General features: G+C 40.9%; 1 protein-coding gene across 1 annotated transcript in view; it reads left to right on the top strand.

Annotated features, from left to right (window-relative positions):
* The window catches only part of LOC126184197 (NPC intracellular cholesterol transporter 1-like), a 296,479-nt gene that overhangs the window by 63,455 nt on the left and 213,177 nt on the right, over positions 1 to 19,847 (top strand). Inside the window, exons 8-10 of the mRNA XM_049926565.1 lie at positions 1,128 to 1,373; positions 10,029 to 10,206; positions 15,589 to 15,741. Of these exons, the coding sequence (XP_049782522.1) occupies positions 1,128 to 1,373; positions 10,029 to 10,206; positions 15,589 to 15,741 (577 nt within the window). The remainder of the gene's footprint in view (positions 1 to 1,127; positions 1,374 to 10,028; positions 10,207 to 15,588; positions 15,742 to 19,847) is intronic.

The following is a 19,847-nucleotide window of genomic DNA, read 5'->3' as shown; positions in this document are numbered from 1 at the left end:
CATGATCCAAGACCTCTCAATCATTCCCCATAACTCACTGACTTTGGTCTTTGATGAATCTAAGGTATACCACACTTCCCAGTGCCATACCCGGTTTGCTCCATGGGCTGAATTCAGATGACTAATAGGCCACATAAGCACCATCATAGCTGTGGAGTGTTCCTCAAATCATTCTGATACAAATCAGGAATGATATGGAGGTGGACTGTCTTGCTGAAGGTGCAGGTTGCCTACAGCATTCTACTAGTGAACAAGAGGATGTACATAATCAAACTGTAGGTTTCAGTTTCAATTACTACTGAGAGATGATGGTGAATGTATCAAGGGGCCCATCCACATAAGAATACTCCACCACCTCCTGATCAGTGCCGCTATTGGCACCCAGCTTCCCTTCATATAGTTTTTGGTCCACTAGTACCCAGTCATCAGCATGTGTCAACATTTACTGACTATTCAGTCCAGGCATCCTTTTTCCATGCTTGAAATATCCAGTTGTGATGTTCCTGCATCTATGCCAATACCTGTGCCCTGTGACATACAAAGATCAGATGTACACATGAGGGGTAGGGTCTTCTGCAACCTGTAAAAATGAGGTAGTCCTGTATGGTAATTCTTATCAGTTGTTGAATTTCCAAGTGATATTCTGCGCTGTTGCTTGCCTATCTGCTGCAATAATGAATTGTGGTTGAGGATTACCCCCTATCAGCAGCATGATATTGCCCATGGGAGTTGACTTGTGTTGCAGTGGTTTTCTCCGAATGGAGGTACTCATGGTATATGCTTGACACAGTGGCCTGAATTGCAGCATAGATGCAGTGTCCAATGTATTGGGTACCCATGATCTGCCTGTGATTAAATGCACTGTTATCAAGCATTTTGCCCATCCTGCCATACTGATGGCCAATAAAAGGTATGACATCACAATATGTGACATGTCGAGCTATTCCATTTGTAATGGCTCTTTCCAAAGCAGATTCTATCTCTAATTGAGTTGCTTATGAGGGAAAGAGGGAGATGAAAACTAGAATGTACCCAATTCCAATAGGAATAGTGTACTACAGTAATTGCAAAAAAAATATTTTTTATCATTTTCAGTACATTAAACTAAATTTTTGTTTCTGTTCCAGAAAATGCCTTTCCTGAGGTCATTCTGTGTTTTTGCTGCTGTTGGTATAGCATGTGTATATGTTTATGTAATGGTATTTTTTGTAAGTTGTTTATCTATTGATGAAAGAAGAGTTATGGCAAGACGAGAAGGATGCTTCTTTAGAAAACACGATGAAAATAAAAATGTCACCTGTAGAAGAGATAGCATTCAGCAAAGAATATTTGCTAATTATTTTGCACCATACTTGGTTAAATGGCCAGTGAAGGTAAACATCATTCATCATTTTTAGTTTCTTTTTGATGTACAAAAGATACATGCTTGAAACAATTTCGATGATACGGCAAAACATAATATTACTGCATCATTTCAAAGAAAGTGTTACCGATCAAAGCACCTTTTAGAAAATGTCATCTTATAATAATGTATATCAGCAGAGTCCCAAACTGGTAATTTTGGAGCAGTTTTATAAGACTGTTAATTGTATTCATCTCAGTCCCAGGAATATTCTGTGAGCTAGCCACACTCTATTATAGAGGAACAACTGCTTTTAATCAAATCAAAACCACAGAACATTGCTAACGTTCTTCACATATGAGATCTGTTTAAAAAATTCCAGAACTTTGGCCACAAAATTTTTCTACATTTACCCTTTACTTATTGAGCATGGTCCCCTTTGAAATACTCTCCTCCACAACTAATACACCACTCCCAACACTGTTTCACTTCCAGAGGCAATACTGGTATGCCTCTTGCTAGATGACACAAAGTGCCCTCTGCAAATTTTCTTTTATCTCAGCTATCATTGCAAATCTTTGTCCTTTCAACAGGGTTTTCAACTCTGGAAATAAAAAAGTCCACAGGGGCCAGTTCTGGAGAGTACAGAGAATGAGGCAGCACAGTGATTTTGTTTTTTTGTGCAATAGTCATAAACTAACAGGGATGAACGTGTGGGTGCATTATCATGATGTAAGAGCCATGAATTGTCTCGCCACATTTCAGGTTGTTTCCTTCTCACATTTTCTGGCAGGTGTCACATGTGCTGGTAGTATGATTGATTAACAGTTTGTCCCTGTGGCATGTATTCATGATGAGCTCGGCTGAGCGCGGGAGCGCCACCTGGCTTTGAACGGCGCCGGCCGCATGTCACGGCATGGTGTGGAGTGACAGCTACGGAGTTGGTAGCATGAAACCCACTATTGTTTCTGTGTTTGTATATCCACACAATTTATTAGTGAATTAAAGGTTATAACACTTTTTGGCGACGAGGTCGGATATTTTTTTTCCAGTGTTGGAGTATTGTGCGTTCATGTCTGGGCAGACATGGAACAGCTTATGCAAGCACTCATTGAACAACAAACACAGGTGACGGCTGCTATTCAGGCGTTGTCGACGTCGCTTACTCATCGTCTGTCGTCCTCTTCTCCGCCTCCGTTCCCTCCTTACGACGAGGCCGCTGAAGACTGGGAGGATTATGAGAAGCATTTGCGGCAACACTTCTTGGCTTTCGGCATTGTCGACACTCCGATGTGTAAGTCGTTATTTCTATCTTGGATTTCCCCAGGGATCTATCAGCTGCTATCTCAGTTAGCACCTCTGCGGGAACCTGCCTCTCTGTCCTTCCAAGAAATGTGTGATTTATTGTCTAACTATTACCAAAAAAACACCCACGTCATTGCCGCCCGCGTGGCGTTCTACCGGTGTCGTAAACAGCCCCATCAATCTTACCGGGCTTGGGCGGCGGAACTACACGGTCTGAGTAGGAAATGTCAGTTTGTCACGGACACTCATCATGAGTCTTATGCTGATTCAGTGGTTAGGGATGCTATTCTATGGCTTGCTCCTGATAAAGAAGTTCAGCAACGTGCTCTACAACTGCCAAACCCGTCGTTGTCGGAAGTTCTAAGCATCGCTCCATCCTTTGAAGTGTCTCACGCTGCTGGCGAACAAATAGACGTGTGGTGTGATGTGGGCGCTGTACAGTCAACTTTCGACACGGACAATTTGCCTGTTTCCCAGGAGAACGACGATGTGGCGGCAGTTCACTCGCGTAAACAACGTCATGTTGGGCCGCAATGCTCGCAGCGAAAACAGCAACCACAGGAACAGGTTTGTTCCGCCCTTCCTACTTGTCCACGTTGTTTCGTACAGCATGACAGGGCCGCGTGTCCAAAACGTTGGGCCACGTGTAATTCATGTAGGAAAAAAGGCCACATTGCTTCTGTGTGTCACTCCCCTCACGTTCCTGTCGACGAGGATGAGGCATCGGACATGGATGTTAACTGTGTGCTTTCTCAAACAAATAAGTTGTTTGTTACTGTTTGTGTTCTGGACAAAGACATTCGCATGCAAGTGGACACTGGCTCTGCAGTAACTCTCATTAATTCTCGCACGTATTTGGAGTTGGGCTCCCCTCCCTTGTCTCCAGTTATGCGAAATCTGAGAACTTATAATAAACAGAAAATTCCTATCGTTGGTCAGTTTGATGCTTCCACTGCTTACAAGTCTGTTGATCGGCCCCTCACGTTTTACGTGGTGGATCATGCAGGCACTGAAAATCTGTTCGGTTATGATGCTTTCCAGTTGTTTGGGTTCTCCATTGATGATGATGTGCACCTCATATCTGAGGATATTCCGTATCAACAGCTGGATGGATTGTGTTCTGAATTCTCGTCCGTGTTCTCTGCTGGTCTGGGTCGTACCAAGGATTTTGAAGCCCACATTACTCTTAAACCTACAGTTCGCCCTAAGTTTTTCCGGGCACGCCCTATTCCGATGGCGTTTCGGGCACCTGTCAAGGCTGAGATAGACAGGTTAACAGCTTCAGGGATTCTCCTTCCTGTTACCTCCAGCGAATGGACATCGCCAATCGTGGTGGTTTCTAAACCCAACGGGAGTCTGCGATTGTGTGGCGATTTTAAAGCCACTGTCAACGCTCAGAGCCTCATTGACACTTATCCTCTTCCCTGTCCTGAGGAGTTATTTACCAAGCTCGCTGGGGGCCAGTTCTTTTCCAAACTTTACTTATCGGAGGCGTACCATCAGTTGCCGTTGGATGCGTCTTCCAAGGAATTTCTCGTCATCAACACTCCTTGTGGGTTGTATCAGTACCAGCGGTTACCATTTGGTGTCACTAGCTCGCCGGCCATTTTTCAGCGGTTTTTGGAACAGCTCACGGCTTCCGTTCCTGGCTGCATCAACTACATGGATGACATTGTTGTCACGGGGGCCTCCACTGCGGAGCACCTTCGCAATTTGCGTTCATTATTTCGGGTTCTGCATTCGGCTGGGTTGAAGTGCAATCTGGACAAGTCACAGTTCTTCCAACCCTCCATTGTGTATCTTGGTTTCCACTTGTCCCGTGAAGGTATACGTCCTTTACGTCAGCACGTTGCGGCCATCACCGCTCTCCCCCGGCCGTCTACGGTCAAAGAACTTCAGGCGTTTCTAGGCAAGATTGCTTATTATCACAAATTCATTCCATCTGCGGCGGCGGTGGCTCATCCTCTGCATCAGCTGTTACGCAAAAACGTACCTTTCTGTTGGTCCAACGAGTGTGAGCAGGCTTTTGTTCGCCCGAAGGCTCATTTGCAGTTGGCGCCTTGTCTTGCCACCTTCTGTCCGGGTCAGCACTTGGTTCTGGCGACTGACGCGTCACAGTATGGCCTAGGGGCTGTTCTCGCCCATCGGTATGAGGATGGGTCAGAACGACCCATCGCCTATGCTTCAAAGGCCCTCAACGATGCCCAACGGCGTTACTCTCAAATCGAAAAGGAGGCACTCGCTATCATTTATGCTCTAAAAAAGTTCAGGGTTTTTTTGTATGGTTCTAAGTTTCACCTCATCACCGCCCACAAGCCGCTGGTCTCTCTGTTCAGCCCTTCAGCGTCGCTTCCGGATAAGGCGGCTCACCGCCTGCAATGTTGGGCCTTATACTTGTCTCGTTTTCACTATGAGATTCACTATCGCCCCACGGCCCAGCACGCCAACGCTGACGCGTTTGCCGATGGGCCCCGACCTGGTTTTCGATTGGGATGAACTACTCTGTTTCCACATTGATGAGGAAGAATGTCGTACGGTCGAGGGTTTTCCGCTTACAGGTTCGCAGGTCGCATCGGCTACTGCGCGCGACCCGGTCCTGCGTCAGGTGATTGGTTTTGTTCAACGGGGTTGGCCGGACAGGACCAAGGGCCGGGCCTCGGATCCCCTTCGCAACTACCATGCCTTGCGCCTTCGTCTGTCTGTTCGTGAGGGTGTTGTTCTTCTGGCCACGGATGGCGCATCTCCACGGGTCGTGGTGCCAGCTTCTCTTCGCAAAGATGTTCTTAAACTATTGCATGAAGGCCATTGGGGGATTTCTCGGACTAAGTCCCTGGCCCGCAGGCATGTTTATTGGCCCGGTATCGATTCGGACATCTCCCACATGGTCGCTGCGTGTGGTCAGTGTGCTCAACAACTGGCTGCACCCCGTACAATGCCCTCTCCATGGTCTGATCCGGCGCAGCCATGGGAACGGGTGCACGCTGACTTTGCCGGCCCCTTCCTCGGCACTTATTGGCTACTGTTGATTGACGCCTTCTCGAAGTTTCCGTTTGTGGTTTGATGTCCGTCGCCCACCACTGCGGCGACGACGCTGGCTTTGTCCAAAATTTTTGCACTAGAAGGTCTTCCCTCCATGATTGTCACGGACAACGGCCCTCAGTTCTCTTCGCAGGCCTTCCGTGATTTTTGTACTGGACAAGGGTTTCATCATGTTACAGCACCGCCCTTCCATTCCCAATCGAATGGGGAGGTCGAGCGCCTTGTCCGCACTTTCAAAAGCCAGATGAAAAAATTCCTTAGTGATTTTTCTACCGATGACGCTCTGTTGCAATTTCTGAGTTCTTATCGCTTCACGCATCTGGGTGATCGCAGCCCTGCTGAACTCTTGCATGGCCGCCAACCGCGCACTCTACTGCACCTGCTTCACCCTGTCAGGCCTAGTACTGTGTCCCCTCGTGCGGGAAAATACTCGGTGGGCGCCGACGTGTGGGCATGAGGGTATGGATCTCGCCCTAAATGGATTCCAGGGGTGGTCAAGGCTATTCGCGGCCGCCGGCTTTGTGAAATATGTACGGACGACGGCATGGTTGTTCGTCATTACGACCAGATGCGCCCACGAGTGGTGGCCATGCCGGTGCCATCGCCCCTTCTTTTGCCTCCACCAGCCCGAGAAGCCAGTCCTGTCACTGCTGCCGATATCCCGTGCGTGTCGCTGCATCCAACGTTGCTGCCGCTTCCGAGTACGCCGGAACCAGCCCCAGTCGCGACGCCGCCTTCTCCGGGACCCATCTCGCTGGAGCACATCCCCAGGTCCACGACACCTATGGATGCTGCTCCGGAGTTTCCACCCATCATCTCGTCCAGGAGGCACGTATCACGCACAGGCTTCCGTCCTGGACATTTTCAACCATATTCTCGTGTTTCTCCGCGGGATCTTCTCGGGGTCTCCCAAGAGGCCATGGATGTCTCTGCACTGTCCGTGTCTCCAAGGAAGTGAGTGTTTTTTTTTTCAAGGGGAGAAAAGTGTTGTGACAGTGCCAAGAGATTTAAAAGTGCCTCTACGTCAGTACACAAACACGGCGATAGAGGCGCTCCGCAGCTCGGCTGAGCGCCACCTGGCTATGAACGGCGCCGGCCGCATGTCACGGCATGGAGTGGAGTGACAGCTACGGAGTTGGTAGCATGAAACCCACTATTGTTTCTACGTTTGTATATCCACGCAATTTATTAGTGAATTAAAGGTTATAACAGAACTAATTCTTCAAAGTCAACGAAATCTATTAGCATGGCTTTGACAGTTGACCTGACCTGACAAGCTTTTTTGGTCTTGGAGAACCTTCCCCAACCCATTGTGAAGACTGAAATTTGGTCTTGCCATCATAACCGTAGATCCACATCTCATCACTCATTATGATTCTCTTAAGGAGCATCTCATTTGCACAGTCCAAAAGCTCCTCAAAGATTGTGAGGCAAAGGTCTTTTTGATCTTGAGCCATGAGCCGTGGGATAAACTTGGCAGCAACATGTTGCATCTGAGTTGCTGTGTCAGGATTTCATGATGTGGTCCAACTGAGAAGTTACATTCTGCTGCAATCTTTCAGACAATCAGTTTTTGATTGGCACGCACAATTTCATTGATTGACATTCCTGACATGAATGTCATTGGTGGATGTTGAAGGGTGTCATGAATGAGGGTCATATTTAACTTCCTTCCCGCCATTTTTAAATCATGTGAACCATGTGTAACACTGAGCGTGGCTTAAGCACTCTCACCATAGCCTTCCTTCATTGTTTGGTGTGTCTCTGTTAAGATTTTCTTGAGCTTCATGCAAACTTTAATACAGATGCATTACTCCTCTAACTGTGCCCTCTCAGTAACTGTGTGACACAACTTTCTACTGAACAGAGCACTGAACAATAACTAACACACATATAACAATGAAACTTCTGGCAATTACATATTAAACACATGTGTGTGCAGGAATGCCAACTGCATTTCAGTCCAATGCACCATTGGCGCAAAATTACAAATGTTCCAGAATTTTTTGAACAGACTCATAGATAAAGGAATATTATCAAAAGATGAAATCCAAATTAAGATAACATATTTCAAAATTCCAACAAACATGAGGGGTCAAACTAGGGACTTACCAATTCCCAGTCAAATATCACACAATTAAAATATAATTTTTTGTTTTGTGAAGAACACCTCTTTTCTGCTGGGTATATTATGTGTTGTTGAGTGGGAGCTCATTTCCAACCCCTTTCCCATGCCAGTGTGGTTCTTTTTGTCTTGTTCTTGATGTTTCTCATTTATTTTGTCTAAAAAACAATGACATTTATTATTATTGGCTTTAGTGCAAAAAGGTGTCCATGAAGCTGCAATCAAACTTTTTGATCACTTACCCAGTGATATAAAATTTCTGGGAAACAGCAGAGTACAATTTGAAAATAAACTGAAAAAGTTTCACCTTGACAACTCCTTCTATGTCATAGAAGAATTTCTATTATTGCAATGTGTAAAAGGTGATGGGAAGGAATCACTAACTCACATATGTATGTCTTCTTTTTTAAAATAAATAAATAAATAAATACAAACCACATTCCACGTCATTATGATTTATCGTCCAAGTGATCTGTGGAACATGAAACTAACTAACTTCTTCTCTATTGAGTACTGTTCCTTGCTTTGCATAGCCTTTCACTGTTTTCTCCTCATCTCCCTCTGTTGTGTTTACGTCTATTCATTTCAAGTGTTACCTCTTTCTTCCTTCTACACCCCATCTCTGTCTATATTATGTCATGTCCTGTAACTAACTGACCTTCTATTATTAATCCCATACCCTTGCATGATCAGTATTACTGTGAACATACATTTAACATCATAAAATTTACTCTTCCTAGTCATCTTTTTTAAGTCTGAATGTTTTCAGCATTGTTCACAAAGGATTAATAATAATAATAACAACATCTCCAGCTCCAAAACTACTGTATATTAACCTCTCAACAATGCCAGACCACCCTGTCACTTGTTTTCATTTAGTTCATCTTTTGGCAATATATCTCATAAGCCATTTTTCAGACTGGTCAACTTCTTTCTTAACATAACATCTAATAGGTCTCTACCCTATACTTAATAACACATTTAAATTTTGTGGTACCCTTCCAACATCCACCTACTCTCTGCAACATACTAACAAAGCTTTCTTCCCTTAAATTTCTTAACGATATAGGTGGAATCATAGTAAAATATGTCCTACACATCCATCTAGAACTACAATTTTATCCTCACCTCTAGTAAACCCATTTAAATGATCCATCAAATCTTAAAGAAAGGAAAGAAGATTTTGGTTTAACATCCCATGTACGACAAGGTTAATATAGGTGCACCACAAGGATGAGGAAGGAAATTGGCCAAGTCCTTTCCAACGGAACCACTCCACCACTTGCTTTAAGCACTTTATTGAAACAGCAGAGGAAAAAAACTTGAAGGTGCACTAGATGTTTCAGAAGTGTCTGGGGACTGGTACTGCAAGTATTTAAGCATTGACTTTATTACAAATTCTGTATCATATTCATGATAAACTTCTCATGTGGAACATCCCTTTTGAGCAACAGTTGCACAAGTCATTCACTAGTACAGAGTAGCGTATTTCTCATAATTCTTGCACTGGAAACAATACATTGAATAAGACACATGTAGGCAAACCTTGAGTCATAGGAATCATGTTTTAGTATATACAGGTATGACTGATGTATTTAAAGTGAACATAAAGGCAGCATTTATCCTTTCGGAAAGCTGAAAGCATTCAAACACCTGCTTCTGGGGTGCAGAGAGGTGCTGGCCCTGGATCAAATCTACCTCGCAGTTTATATGGCAGGAGCAGGTGTGCTGACCTGCTTGGACATGTTTTTTAGGTGGTTTTCCACACAAACCTAGGTAAATACTGGGCTAGGTCCCATGTCTCACCTGAGGTACATAAAGTGTAAACACTTTGAGAAGGCATGTCACATTTGATCTCCTTTGTGAAAGGGGGGGAGGGAGAGACTAGCAGTAACTTTAAAATGCCTTTGGGAATGACAACCGCATCACATTAATAGCTTATATATGGGTATGATTGGTTCTTTGAAAAGCTGGAGAAGTACCATACTAGTCCTGGCCCTGCATTAGTTGGATAAAGGGGACCAGAAAGAAGGGCAAAGGCAACAGTCGTTTTAGATGTCAAATACAAACCACAATGAATTTGCTAGAAACAGGGATGTTCTGTAGCTCAACTTATATTTAAATTACTTTCTTTCTTAACAGTATGATAAGGCTACTCCACATAATTTATTCTGGGTTTGTGTTAAAAATAATGATTTTTTACATATTTCTTTGCAGGTTGTTGTTCTACTTACAACTGTTGTACTGCTTGGTATTAATATTGTGGGAGTCCTACGTGTGGAGAGAAAGTTTGATCCCATGTGGTATCTGAATCAGGGCTCCTATCCAATAAAATTCAATGAAAAATTAGTTGAGTATTTTCCCTTCTATGGAAAGAGGGGAGGCATATACATGCGTAAGTATGAGACAATATGACTAACATATTCTGTTGTCACAGAATATAAGTTAATATGATACGGAAAGACTTGGGTTACTCTCTCTCTCTCTCTCTCTCTCTCTCTCTCTCTCTCTCTCTCTCTCTCTCTCCCCCCCCCCCCCCCCCTATTGTCATTAATCATTCTACAATTTTTATAATTTTCCTTTTTTTGTTGTTGTTGATATTACTACTTTTTTTCCTTTCTTGAGTGTAGGTCTTTATTCGCTTATCATGTTCTACACCTTCCAATTTGACATATTGATCTCCCACAAGACACACATTAAACTTATGCTTAATTGATGGTTTAGCTTTTCTGAAAGAATAGATGTGTTAACGACTCAATACTTTTGCATATGCATTTATAGTCATTGTTCATAATTATTGTTGTCGGTACTGATATATGACAACAGCAGTTGCATTTATCCCATCCTAAGTTTTTCACTGATGTTTTCCTAAATCCTGCTTGAACTGCAGATGAGGTTCATTTTGTTCATATCAGATTTGCTTGTCTGGACATTCCAATAATTCTGACTGTGCTACAAACATGTATGTCATACATGGAATTTTGAAGTGTACAGAATTTTTACATGAATAGAAAAGTGTCAGGCATGATTGATCACTATCTAATCACTTATAAGTATTTCATACACTTAGCCAAAAAGAGTTATGGGTGTTTAATTCACAGGATGTATTTTCAGTATTGTGACATAAATACACTACTGGCCATTAAAATTTCTACACCACGAAGATGATGTGCTACAGATGCGAAATTTAACTGACAGGAAGAAGATGCTGTGATATGCAAATGATTACCTTTTCAGAGCATTCACACAAAATTGGCGCTGGTGGCGACATCTACAATGTGCTGACATGAGGAAAGTTTCCAACTGATTTCTCATACACAAACAGCAGTTGACCGGCATTGCCTGGTGAAACGCTGTTGTGATGCCTTGTGTAAGGAGGAGAAATGTGTACCATCATGTTTCTGACATTGATAAAGGTCAGATTGTAACCTATCGTGATTGCAGTTTATCATATGGTGACATTGCTGCTCGCATTGGTCAAGATCCAATGACTGTTAGCAGAATATGGAATTGGTGGATTCAGGAGGGTAATATGGAATGCTGTACTGGATCCCAACGGCCTCGTATCACTAGCATTCTAGATGACAGGCATCTTATCCGCATGGCTGTAACGGATCGTGCAGCCACATCTCGATCCCTGAGTCAACAGATTTGCGAGACAACAACCATCTGCATGAACAGTTCGATGACGATTGCAGCAGCAGGGACTATCAGCTCGGAGACCATGGCTACGGTTACCCTTGACACTGCATCACAGACAGGAGTGCCTGCGATGGTGTACTCAACGACAAACCTGGGTGCACGAATGGCAAAACGTCATTTTTTCAGATGAATCCAGGTTCTGTTTACAGCATCATGATGGGCGCATCCATGTTTGGTGACATCGTGGTGAATGCACGTTGGAAGCATGTATTTGTCATCACCATACTGGCGTATCACCCGGCGTGATGGTATGGGGTGCCATTGGTTACACGTCTCGGTCACCTCTTGTTCACATTGATGGCACTTTGAACAGTGGACATTACATTTCAGATGTGTTACGACCCGTGGCTCTACCCTTCATTTGATCACTGCGAAATCCTACATTTCAGCTGGATAATGCACGACCACATGTTCAGGTCCTGTAAGGGCCTTTCTGGATACAGAAAATGTTCAACTGCTGCCCTGGCCAGCACATTCTCCAGATCTCTCACCAATTGAAAACATCTGGTCAATAGTGGCCAAGCAACTGGCTTGTCTCAATACGCCAGTCACTACTCCTGATGAACTGTGGTATCGTGTTGATGCTGCATGGGCAGCTGTAGCTGTACACGCCATCCAAGCTCTGTTTGACTCAATGCCCAGATGTATCAAGGCTGTTATTGTGGCCAGAGGTGGCTGTTCTGGGTACTGATTTCTCAGGATCTATGCACCCAAACTGCGTGAAAATGTAATCACATGTCAATTCTAGTATAATATATTTGTCCAATGAATACCCGTTTATCATCTGCATTTCTTCTTGGTGTAGCAATTTTAATGTCCAGTAGTGTAATAGTGCAAGCCTCTGAATCTGACGCCATTTTGATGGCTTGGGTCTCTATTTACTTATTTTACTCAGGCAGTTACTCATTTGGGCATCCAGGATGTGTGTATCTCACACTGCACTTTCCACCAAAGAAACATCTGAAGTGGTCTCCAAGAATTAAACCTGCAATTTCTGCATCAGCAGCCATAAATGTTCACAATTAAACCATGTAGATGGCCATAACCTGCTATAAAACTTATTATTTGCAAGAGGGAGCAGATAGTGCAGTTACAGTTCCTAAGTCAGTATGCTACATAAACAAAAATATGAGCTGGGCAATGTCCTGCAAAATGGTTTCAGTTACACATTATGAGCTATGAGCTATTACACATTATATGCATTCTGAAAATGACTGCTTTTATTGTGATAAATAATTACTATAAATAAATTTAAGAAAAACATTGTACATGTCAAAATTTCAGACAATATTGTATATAAAATTGACAAATGAAACAAGTTTAAGATGTAGGAATAATACTCGAGTCAGAAACTGTTGTATTATAAATCTAATAGCAAATTATCAGTTGCTTGAGATAGATTTTAAAAAGGAATATATTAATGCTATGTCTGTCATGTACAAAACTAGTGGACAAGTCAAGGCAACACTACCAAGGCAATGCCTCTGCCATCTCTTACTAGGAAGCCTAGAAAAGTGATTGAAGTGAACCAAGAAATCATAAGTGGAAAAGTCTGAGAAACTAGAGCCTATAGGATTACTGAGTGAATATGCACAACAATGATTTTAGTCAGTAGTGAAACATTAAGTGTTTCACAGCCACAAGCCCATCAATAATGCGAGAGTACAAAAAATTAATATTAACTAAATGGAGAGGTTGCTACTGCTCTGAACAAATGGAAGACAGTTAGAAGATGCAACTTCACAAGAAGAAATCTTTAAAAATGCCAAGATAATCTATGAAGGGCTTTGGTGATTAATCCTGAGTATAAGCTTACATACTGTATAATAAGAGTATGGTAAATTCAAAGTTGGTGGAGGACCCCATCACTTTTCTCTAGGAGTTGTAATTGTGATGTAACTGGGTTTCTGATGGAAAATATGATCAAAATAATTTTTATAATAAGAGAAGAAAAATGTTTAGCATAGTACAAGTCTTTGGAGATAGACTAACTCAAATATTATCACTAATATGATGTAAGCCAAAACACATTCCAGGAAAACTATGTCAAATAATTCACACCATCTACCCAATACAAACTGACCAATTGACCAAATTAATTCTGTCCATTGTAAACAATATCTGCCATACTTTCCATACAAAGTATGTTGTTAGTGAATAATGACTTAAGTCACATAAAAAAACCTGGAAGACAATTGGAAATTGAGCATGTCTTGTGAATAATCCAGTGCCTGGACCAACACAGCTTGTCTCCTTCAACCAGTGGCTCAACAGGTGCTTCAGCCCTTCAAAAACTGCACAAAATAATTTTAAGGATATTATTAAATCTAAAATATCTTAATTTGACATTAGTCATAATATTCTGAACAAATAAATTCAGCACTACAGAAACTGTTGCCTCAGATGACTCAAGAATCATCAACTCAGATTGAATGCGTGACTGCTGACAGTATACATAAGGAGACCACATCTATAACACAAAACATATGGAAGAAGAGTATATGATGGAGCTCCTGGAATACTATGATGAGTTTGCTCCTAAAGAAAAATAAAACCTTCTTCAGCTAAAATATGATGAAGCTTTGAGAAATCTCTCTTCCAGTTCAGCACCTACATAAGACATAAACAAAACTTTGTGTGTGTCACAGCAATGGCCAAACAGCACAATTTATTTTGGCAGACTAATTTACATGTGTCAATGTCATGCATGACTCTCCCACAGTAGATGGAATACTGAGAAAATTAAACCAATCAATCAGTCACTATGCGCACACAGTTCATGGAAATAAATATATATTGTAACTAATGCAATGATAAGTCAATATTCTCACTCTTAATGAAGTTTTCATATTCTCATAAAATCATAAACTTATTACATTATTTCAGTCTATATTTGTGAAAAGACTATATTGAGAGAGAAAGAGAGAGAGAACAAAATTCCTTATCTTTAAATGTGACTGTTTTATATGGAGGAAATGAGACAACCTCTTTAACCTAAATTGTTTGAAGCTTTAATCAGTGCTTTCATGAGTCTTTTTTTTTACCTAAATTGTGTGAAGCTTTTTATTTCATCAGAGATTTCGCACTGTATATAGGGTGTCTCTTCTAAGAGTTGTCAATCACATTATTCTCTAGTGTATAGGCAGATGGCTGCAATATTTCTTTTTTGATGTTTGTGTGGTCAGTCAAATTATTTTTACCACAGGTATCTTGAAATGCCCAGTGTAAACAGAAAATAGCATTACAAACAAAATATTTTTTAAACTGAATTTCATGTGCCCCCTTGATAGAGCAGTCCCGTGTTAGTCTGATGTGATATTCAGTTTAATAACATATTCTCAAGCACTTATCATATTGATGTACACTTTTTTACCACATATTACTTGCCCCATATTGTGTGCTGGCAGTAACAGTACTCAGTTCCTGGTGGAGTACTGTATATTCTGTATGTTTTGCTTCTCTGTTAATACATATTGTTGCACCATATATCATACTAGACTATTATACAACTGCTTTATCAAATGAGCATATAGCATTACACTTAAAATACACATTTTGATTGTAACAAGAAAGAAAAAAATATTTTTAATTTACATAGGGTGTCACACAACACACATGATGGGCAGCAGTTGTTTGGATGGACTCCAGAGAGTCTTATGAAAGACACCTGGTATATGCTGACCCTATTTCTTTGTACGTGCGTTTTTTTTTTTTTTTTTCCCATGCAGGTTAACTTTTATTTCAGTATTGTTTTCTGTGTGGCTAAAGCACTAGTATTTTTAAGCTTATTCTCCTTTTGAAACTCTATCTTTATGAATGAAATCCACAACAAATGACATACACAAACATATAACTGGGGTAATGGGAAGTCTTTGGCAGACAATGTAGCCATGCAGGCACATGCGTGCATATATGTACTCCATAGTTCTGAAGAAGAATTGCCTGAAAGCTAATGATGTGTCCCTATTGATGACTCAGCAGCTCATGTGTGTGTGTGTGTGATTTTTAAGAAATCTGCCTTTGTTTTGTAGTTTATTGGGATTTAAACTCAATTGCATCTGTATCTTTATTTCAGGTGGAATAGATTACTACTATAACTATTATCAGGCAAACAATAATGCTCTTGAATTTCTTATATCAAAGCTGGCAGAAAATCCTTACATTAGCCAGGGATCACAAAAAATATGGTTTAAGGACTTCCAAAACTATCTTGAAAGCCAAGAATATGGTAAGTACATTTTCAGAGGTAAATATGAAATATTTTGAATACTAGATAAAATCTGATGATTCATAGTAGTACAGGTGCCAGAGTGACCTGGACTCTTGCAATACACTAATCACAATACCTTGAAACAATTTCAGATACAATGAAAAAAGAGCAATAGGTATTTGAGCCCTGGTACATTGATGTGAAACACACAGAGAAATACATTTTTAATAATTAGACAAAATTAATTTCTATACCTAAGGCCCATGACCTAGCTGCCGCCAAACATTACCTCTACCTCCATCCTGCCAACCTCAGACCCACCATGCCATTCCTTGCACACCTGACCAACTATAACCTGCCCCATAATTACTTCTTCTATGAGGGGAAAATATATAAACTAATTTGCATTATCGGCAACAGAGCCCCCATGGCACACTCATAATCAAACCTGTTTATGCGCCATCCAGAGGAAACTTCCCCAGCCATACAAAATACTAGATCCCTGGTCTGGTTCAGATCATTGATATCTTCGTGATCTGGACCCAAGACAGTCTATCTTCATTCCTCCACAGGTTCAACACCTGCTCACGTAACTGCTTCACCAAGTTCTCCTCCCTATGTGTGTCACCTCCGAGGACACTGCCCTTCAATTGTTCCCATTAACTCTTGATACACTCAGTTTCATGTATGACAAAGTCTCATATTTTGATTTCCTGAAATAATATTCTGGAAACTGATAGTATAATGCCAAATGATGTAGACCACACAGTAGATGAACTTTTAAAAGTGGCTCCTTCAACTTTTTCATGCTATGAAGTTATTGATGACCAGTTCCAGTTTTACACATTGCAGTTCAAACAAGTAAAAATACATGCATCTCTTTCTTCATCAACATATCCAGAAGAGAAATATTTCAGTCATTAGTCAGAGACATAGTATTTGTTGAATTCCACAGTGGTATAGTGTGCAGTGACAGAATTATAGAAGTAACAATGCACACAAAATACATTGTAGTGGAATCACCAAAATTAATTGCATTAGCCAATAAATAGCATTTTAAGAAAATTAGCTCTTTATATGTTATTTGTTCACTATTGTGCACAAGATTTTATGCTGCAAAGATATTATGCAGTTGCAGAATTTTCACATACGTAGTTGTTACACATATATATTAGCTCACCTGCAACTTTCTTCAACCAACATAGTTACTGCATGTACAAATTCTGATGTCAGACTTTCTGATACGTGGATCTTACTCACTCACTTGCCTGACTGACATGCTCATGAACCAACATACAGAAGTTATATAATTACTTGCTGCTAGCAATATAGTAAAAAAAGTATAGAGTTCAAGTTCATAACCTTGTAAGTGTTGAGGCAAAATAAGCAATTAAAATCATGAGTGTTCAAATCTTCAATTCCAGTTACCTCAGAAGTTAATTAGTTTCAAGTAATTTAAAATATGTTCCTCAGAAGAAAAGAATGTTTGCTTCAGATTGTATGGTGCCAATATTTCCTATTCTGCCCATTAGCTCAAAATGTTTTCCTGTTGGGTGGCATTGTTGTAATTTAATCAGCCATAAATTTTAATTAATTAGGCTTCTAGTAAAACTAATTGCATCATTGTAATCAGCACAATAAATATATTATGAAATTTCACATAAATAGCAATTTGACATAGTCCTGTACATTTTACACTATTTATTTATTTTATTTATCCATCCGTTGACAATAAATATTGTATGGATGTTGTCAAGGGTACATGTAAGCCATTTAAAAGAAATGGGACACAAAAAATATATACGTAAAAAAGTACAAAACAAAGTAATACAATTAAGTTAATAATAATATAATGAAATTAATATTGCCTATATACATCCCTGCTTGTTATTTTAAATGCATAGTCTGTTTTTCATAAGGCTTTAGTTTTGTCCTCCCTAAACGGCAAGTCCTTGTATACACAACACTGCTTAAGTATGTATTTACATCACACAACGGCTGTCCTTTAAGTATGTAAATGTGATTAACCCTAGCATTACCAACGGGGGGGCCTCGTAGGCCCACTGACTCAGTTTTTCTATGTTGTATCCACAACCTTTGATATATGAACTTGAAAGCAAAGGTAATTGTTCGTTATTGAATGTACTATTGAGTCATTACAGAATTTCGGAATAAAAATGTAATTAAAATTCATTTACTTGATTTAATTCTCTGTGGGCCTTAGAAGCCCACCCGTTGGTAATAGCAAGGAAAGATTTACGAGGTTGAGTCTCTCGTTTCAAATTCTTACCATGAAACGAATTTTGGCATTGTTGCCTTCAGACATATTATTATGAAGCGGACCATTGTTATTTTCAGTGTTTCTGCTGCTGTTGAACCAGCAACATGAGTAGACATCATTTACGTGATAGTTCCATTGAAAGAGTGCTAGAAGTAGTTTTGAACGAATCAGATTTAGAGGAAAGTGAAGTGGATGATGATGTGGAAGAAATTAGAACTGATTCATCATCTGAGAATGAAGATGAGGTTGAAGCCAATCCACCAGATGATAATGATACGGAATGTGATAAATTCATTGCAAAAAGTGGACGAGAGTATATTACGAAGCCATCTCGACAATATCGGCGTTCTGTACAAAATATAGTGTGAGAAAGAATGGGGCTAGGACAACAAGGAAGAATTGCGTCTCCAAAAGAGGCTATAGAGCTCTTTTTTACACCTCAAATTATGAATCTAATAAAACTACACTCAAATGAAGAGGCTTCTCGACTAGGTATTCAGCACACAGATGAAGATGAGTTATTTTGTTATATAGGACTCTTGCTAATCATGGGTTCAAATCATGACAATAAGATACCTGTCCAAGATTTATGGTCTTTGCTTCAGGGCCGACAAGTGTACTATGGATCAATGAGTCGGACCCGATTTTTCGAATTGACTAAAATATTGAGGTTTGATGATAAGAACACAAGAGAAATTCGTCGCCAGACTGACAAGTTTGCTCCAATGAGGGAAATTTTTGAAAGCTTCAATTCTTCACTTCCATTGTATTTCATTCCTGGTCTACATACAACAGTGGATGAGATGTTGTCTTTGTTCCGTGGTCGCTGTCCATTCAAGGTGTTTCTAAAAGAAAAACCTGGAAAATACGGCATTCTAATTCGAATGCTGTCTGATTCTGAGACTAGATATGTGATCAGCATGGACATCTATACAGGCAAGTCAGGAAATACACAGCATTCAAATGGACCGATGGAAATTGTAAAGAGACTAATAAAACCTATTGAAAAATCAGGCCGTAATGTTACCACAGATCGGTACTATACTTCAGTGGAGCTTGCTGAGACTCTATGGAATGATTTTCACCTCACACTTGTTGGCACCCTACAGTCTAACAGACGACACATACCTGAAGAGCTGAAGACTACAACTGGCCGCAGTTTACACTCTTCCATCTTTGCTTATACTGACCCTCAGACACAGAGGCCACCAGTTACTCTTGCATCAACGCTAGTCCGCGAGAAGCCAAAACGACTGCTGTTGATGCTTTCAACTTATCACTCAGAAGGGGTGTTGAATGAAGACTCAAAAAAGACTTACATAAATCTTTTTTATAATTCTACAAAGGGAGGCGTGGACACCATAGACCAGATGGCAAGACACTACAGCACAAAGAGAGGAACAAGAAGATGGCCTTTGTCCCTCTTCTACACACTCATTGACATAGCAGCAATAAATGCATATTCACTCTTCCTCCTCAACTTTCCGAATTGGAAAAAGAATTTGCTAAACCGCAGAAGAGTTTTTATCACTAACTTAGGTCTCGAACTAATAAGATCTCAAGTAGATAAACGGGCACAAAATTTGTATGGACTTCAGAAGCCAGTAATAATGGCAATGGAAAGCATCACACAACGGAAGCTCAGCTGCTCTGTAGAACCATCATCCTCAACAGCAGAACCAGGAACACGTGGACGATGTCACCTATGCTGCCAAGAAGCTGCATCTAAAAAGATCAAGTACAACAAGCTGGGAAAGTCAACTGTTACCTGCTCTCAGTGCCACAAACACGTCTGTGGGAAACACTGCAGGAAGACAGTGTTGTGTGAAAAATGCGTTGCAGA

This window comes from Schistocerca cancellata, chromosome 4 (assembly GCF_023864275.1).
Source record: "Schistocerca cancellata isolate TAMUIC-IGC-003103 chromosome 4, iqSchCanc2.1, whole genome shotgun sequence".
Classification (NCBI taxonomy): domain Eukaryota; kingdom Metazoa; phylum Arthropoda; class Insecta; order Orthoptera; family Acrididae; genus Schistocerca; species Schistocerca cancellata.
Note: the sequence above shows the minus strand (reverse complement) of the source record. Positions and strands in the feature narration are given on the sequence as shown.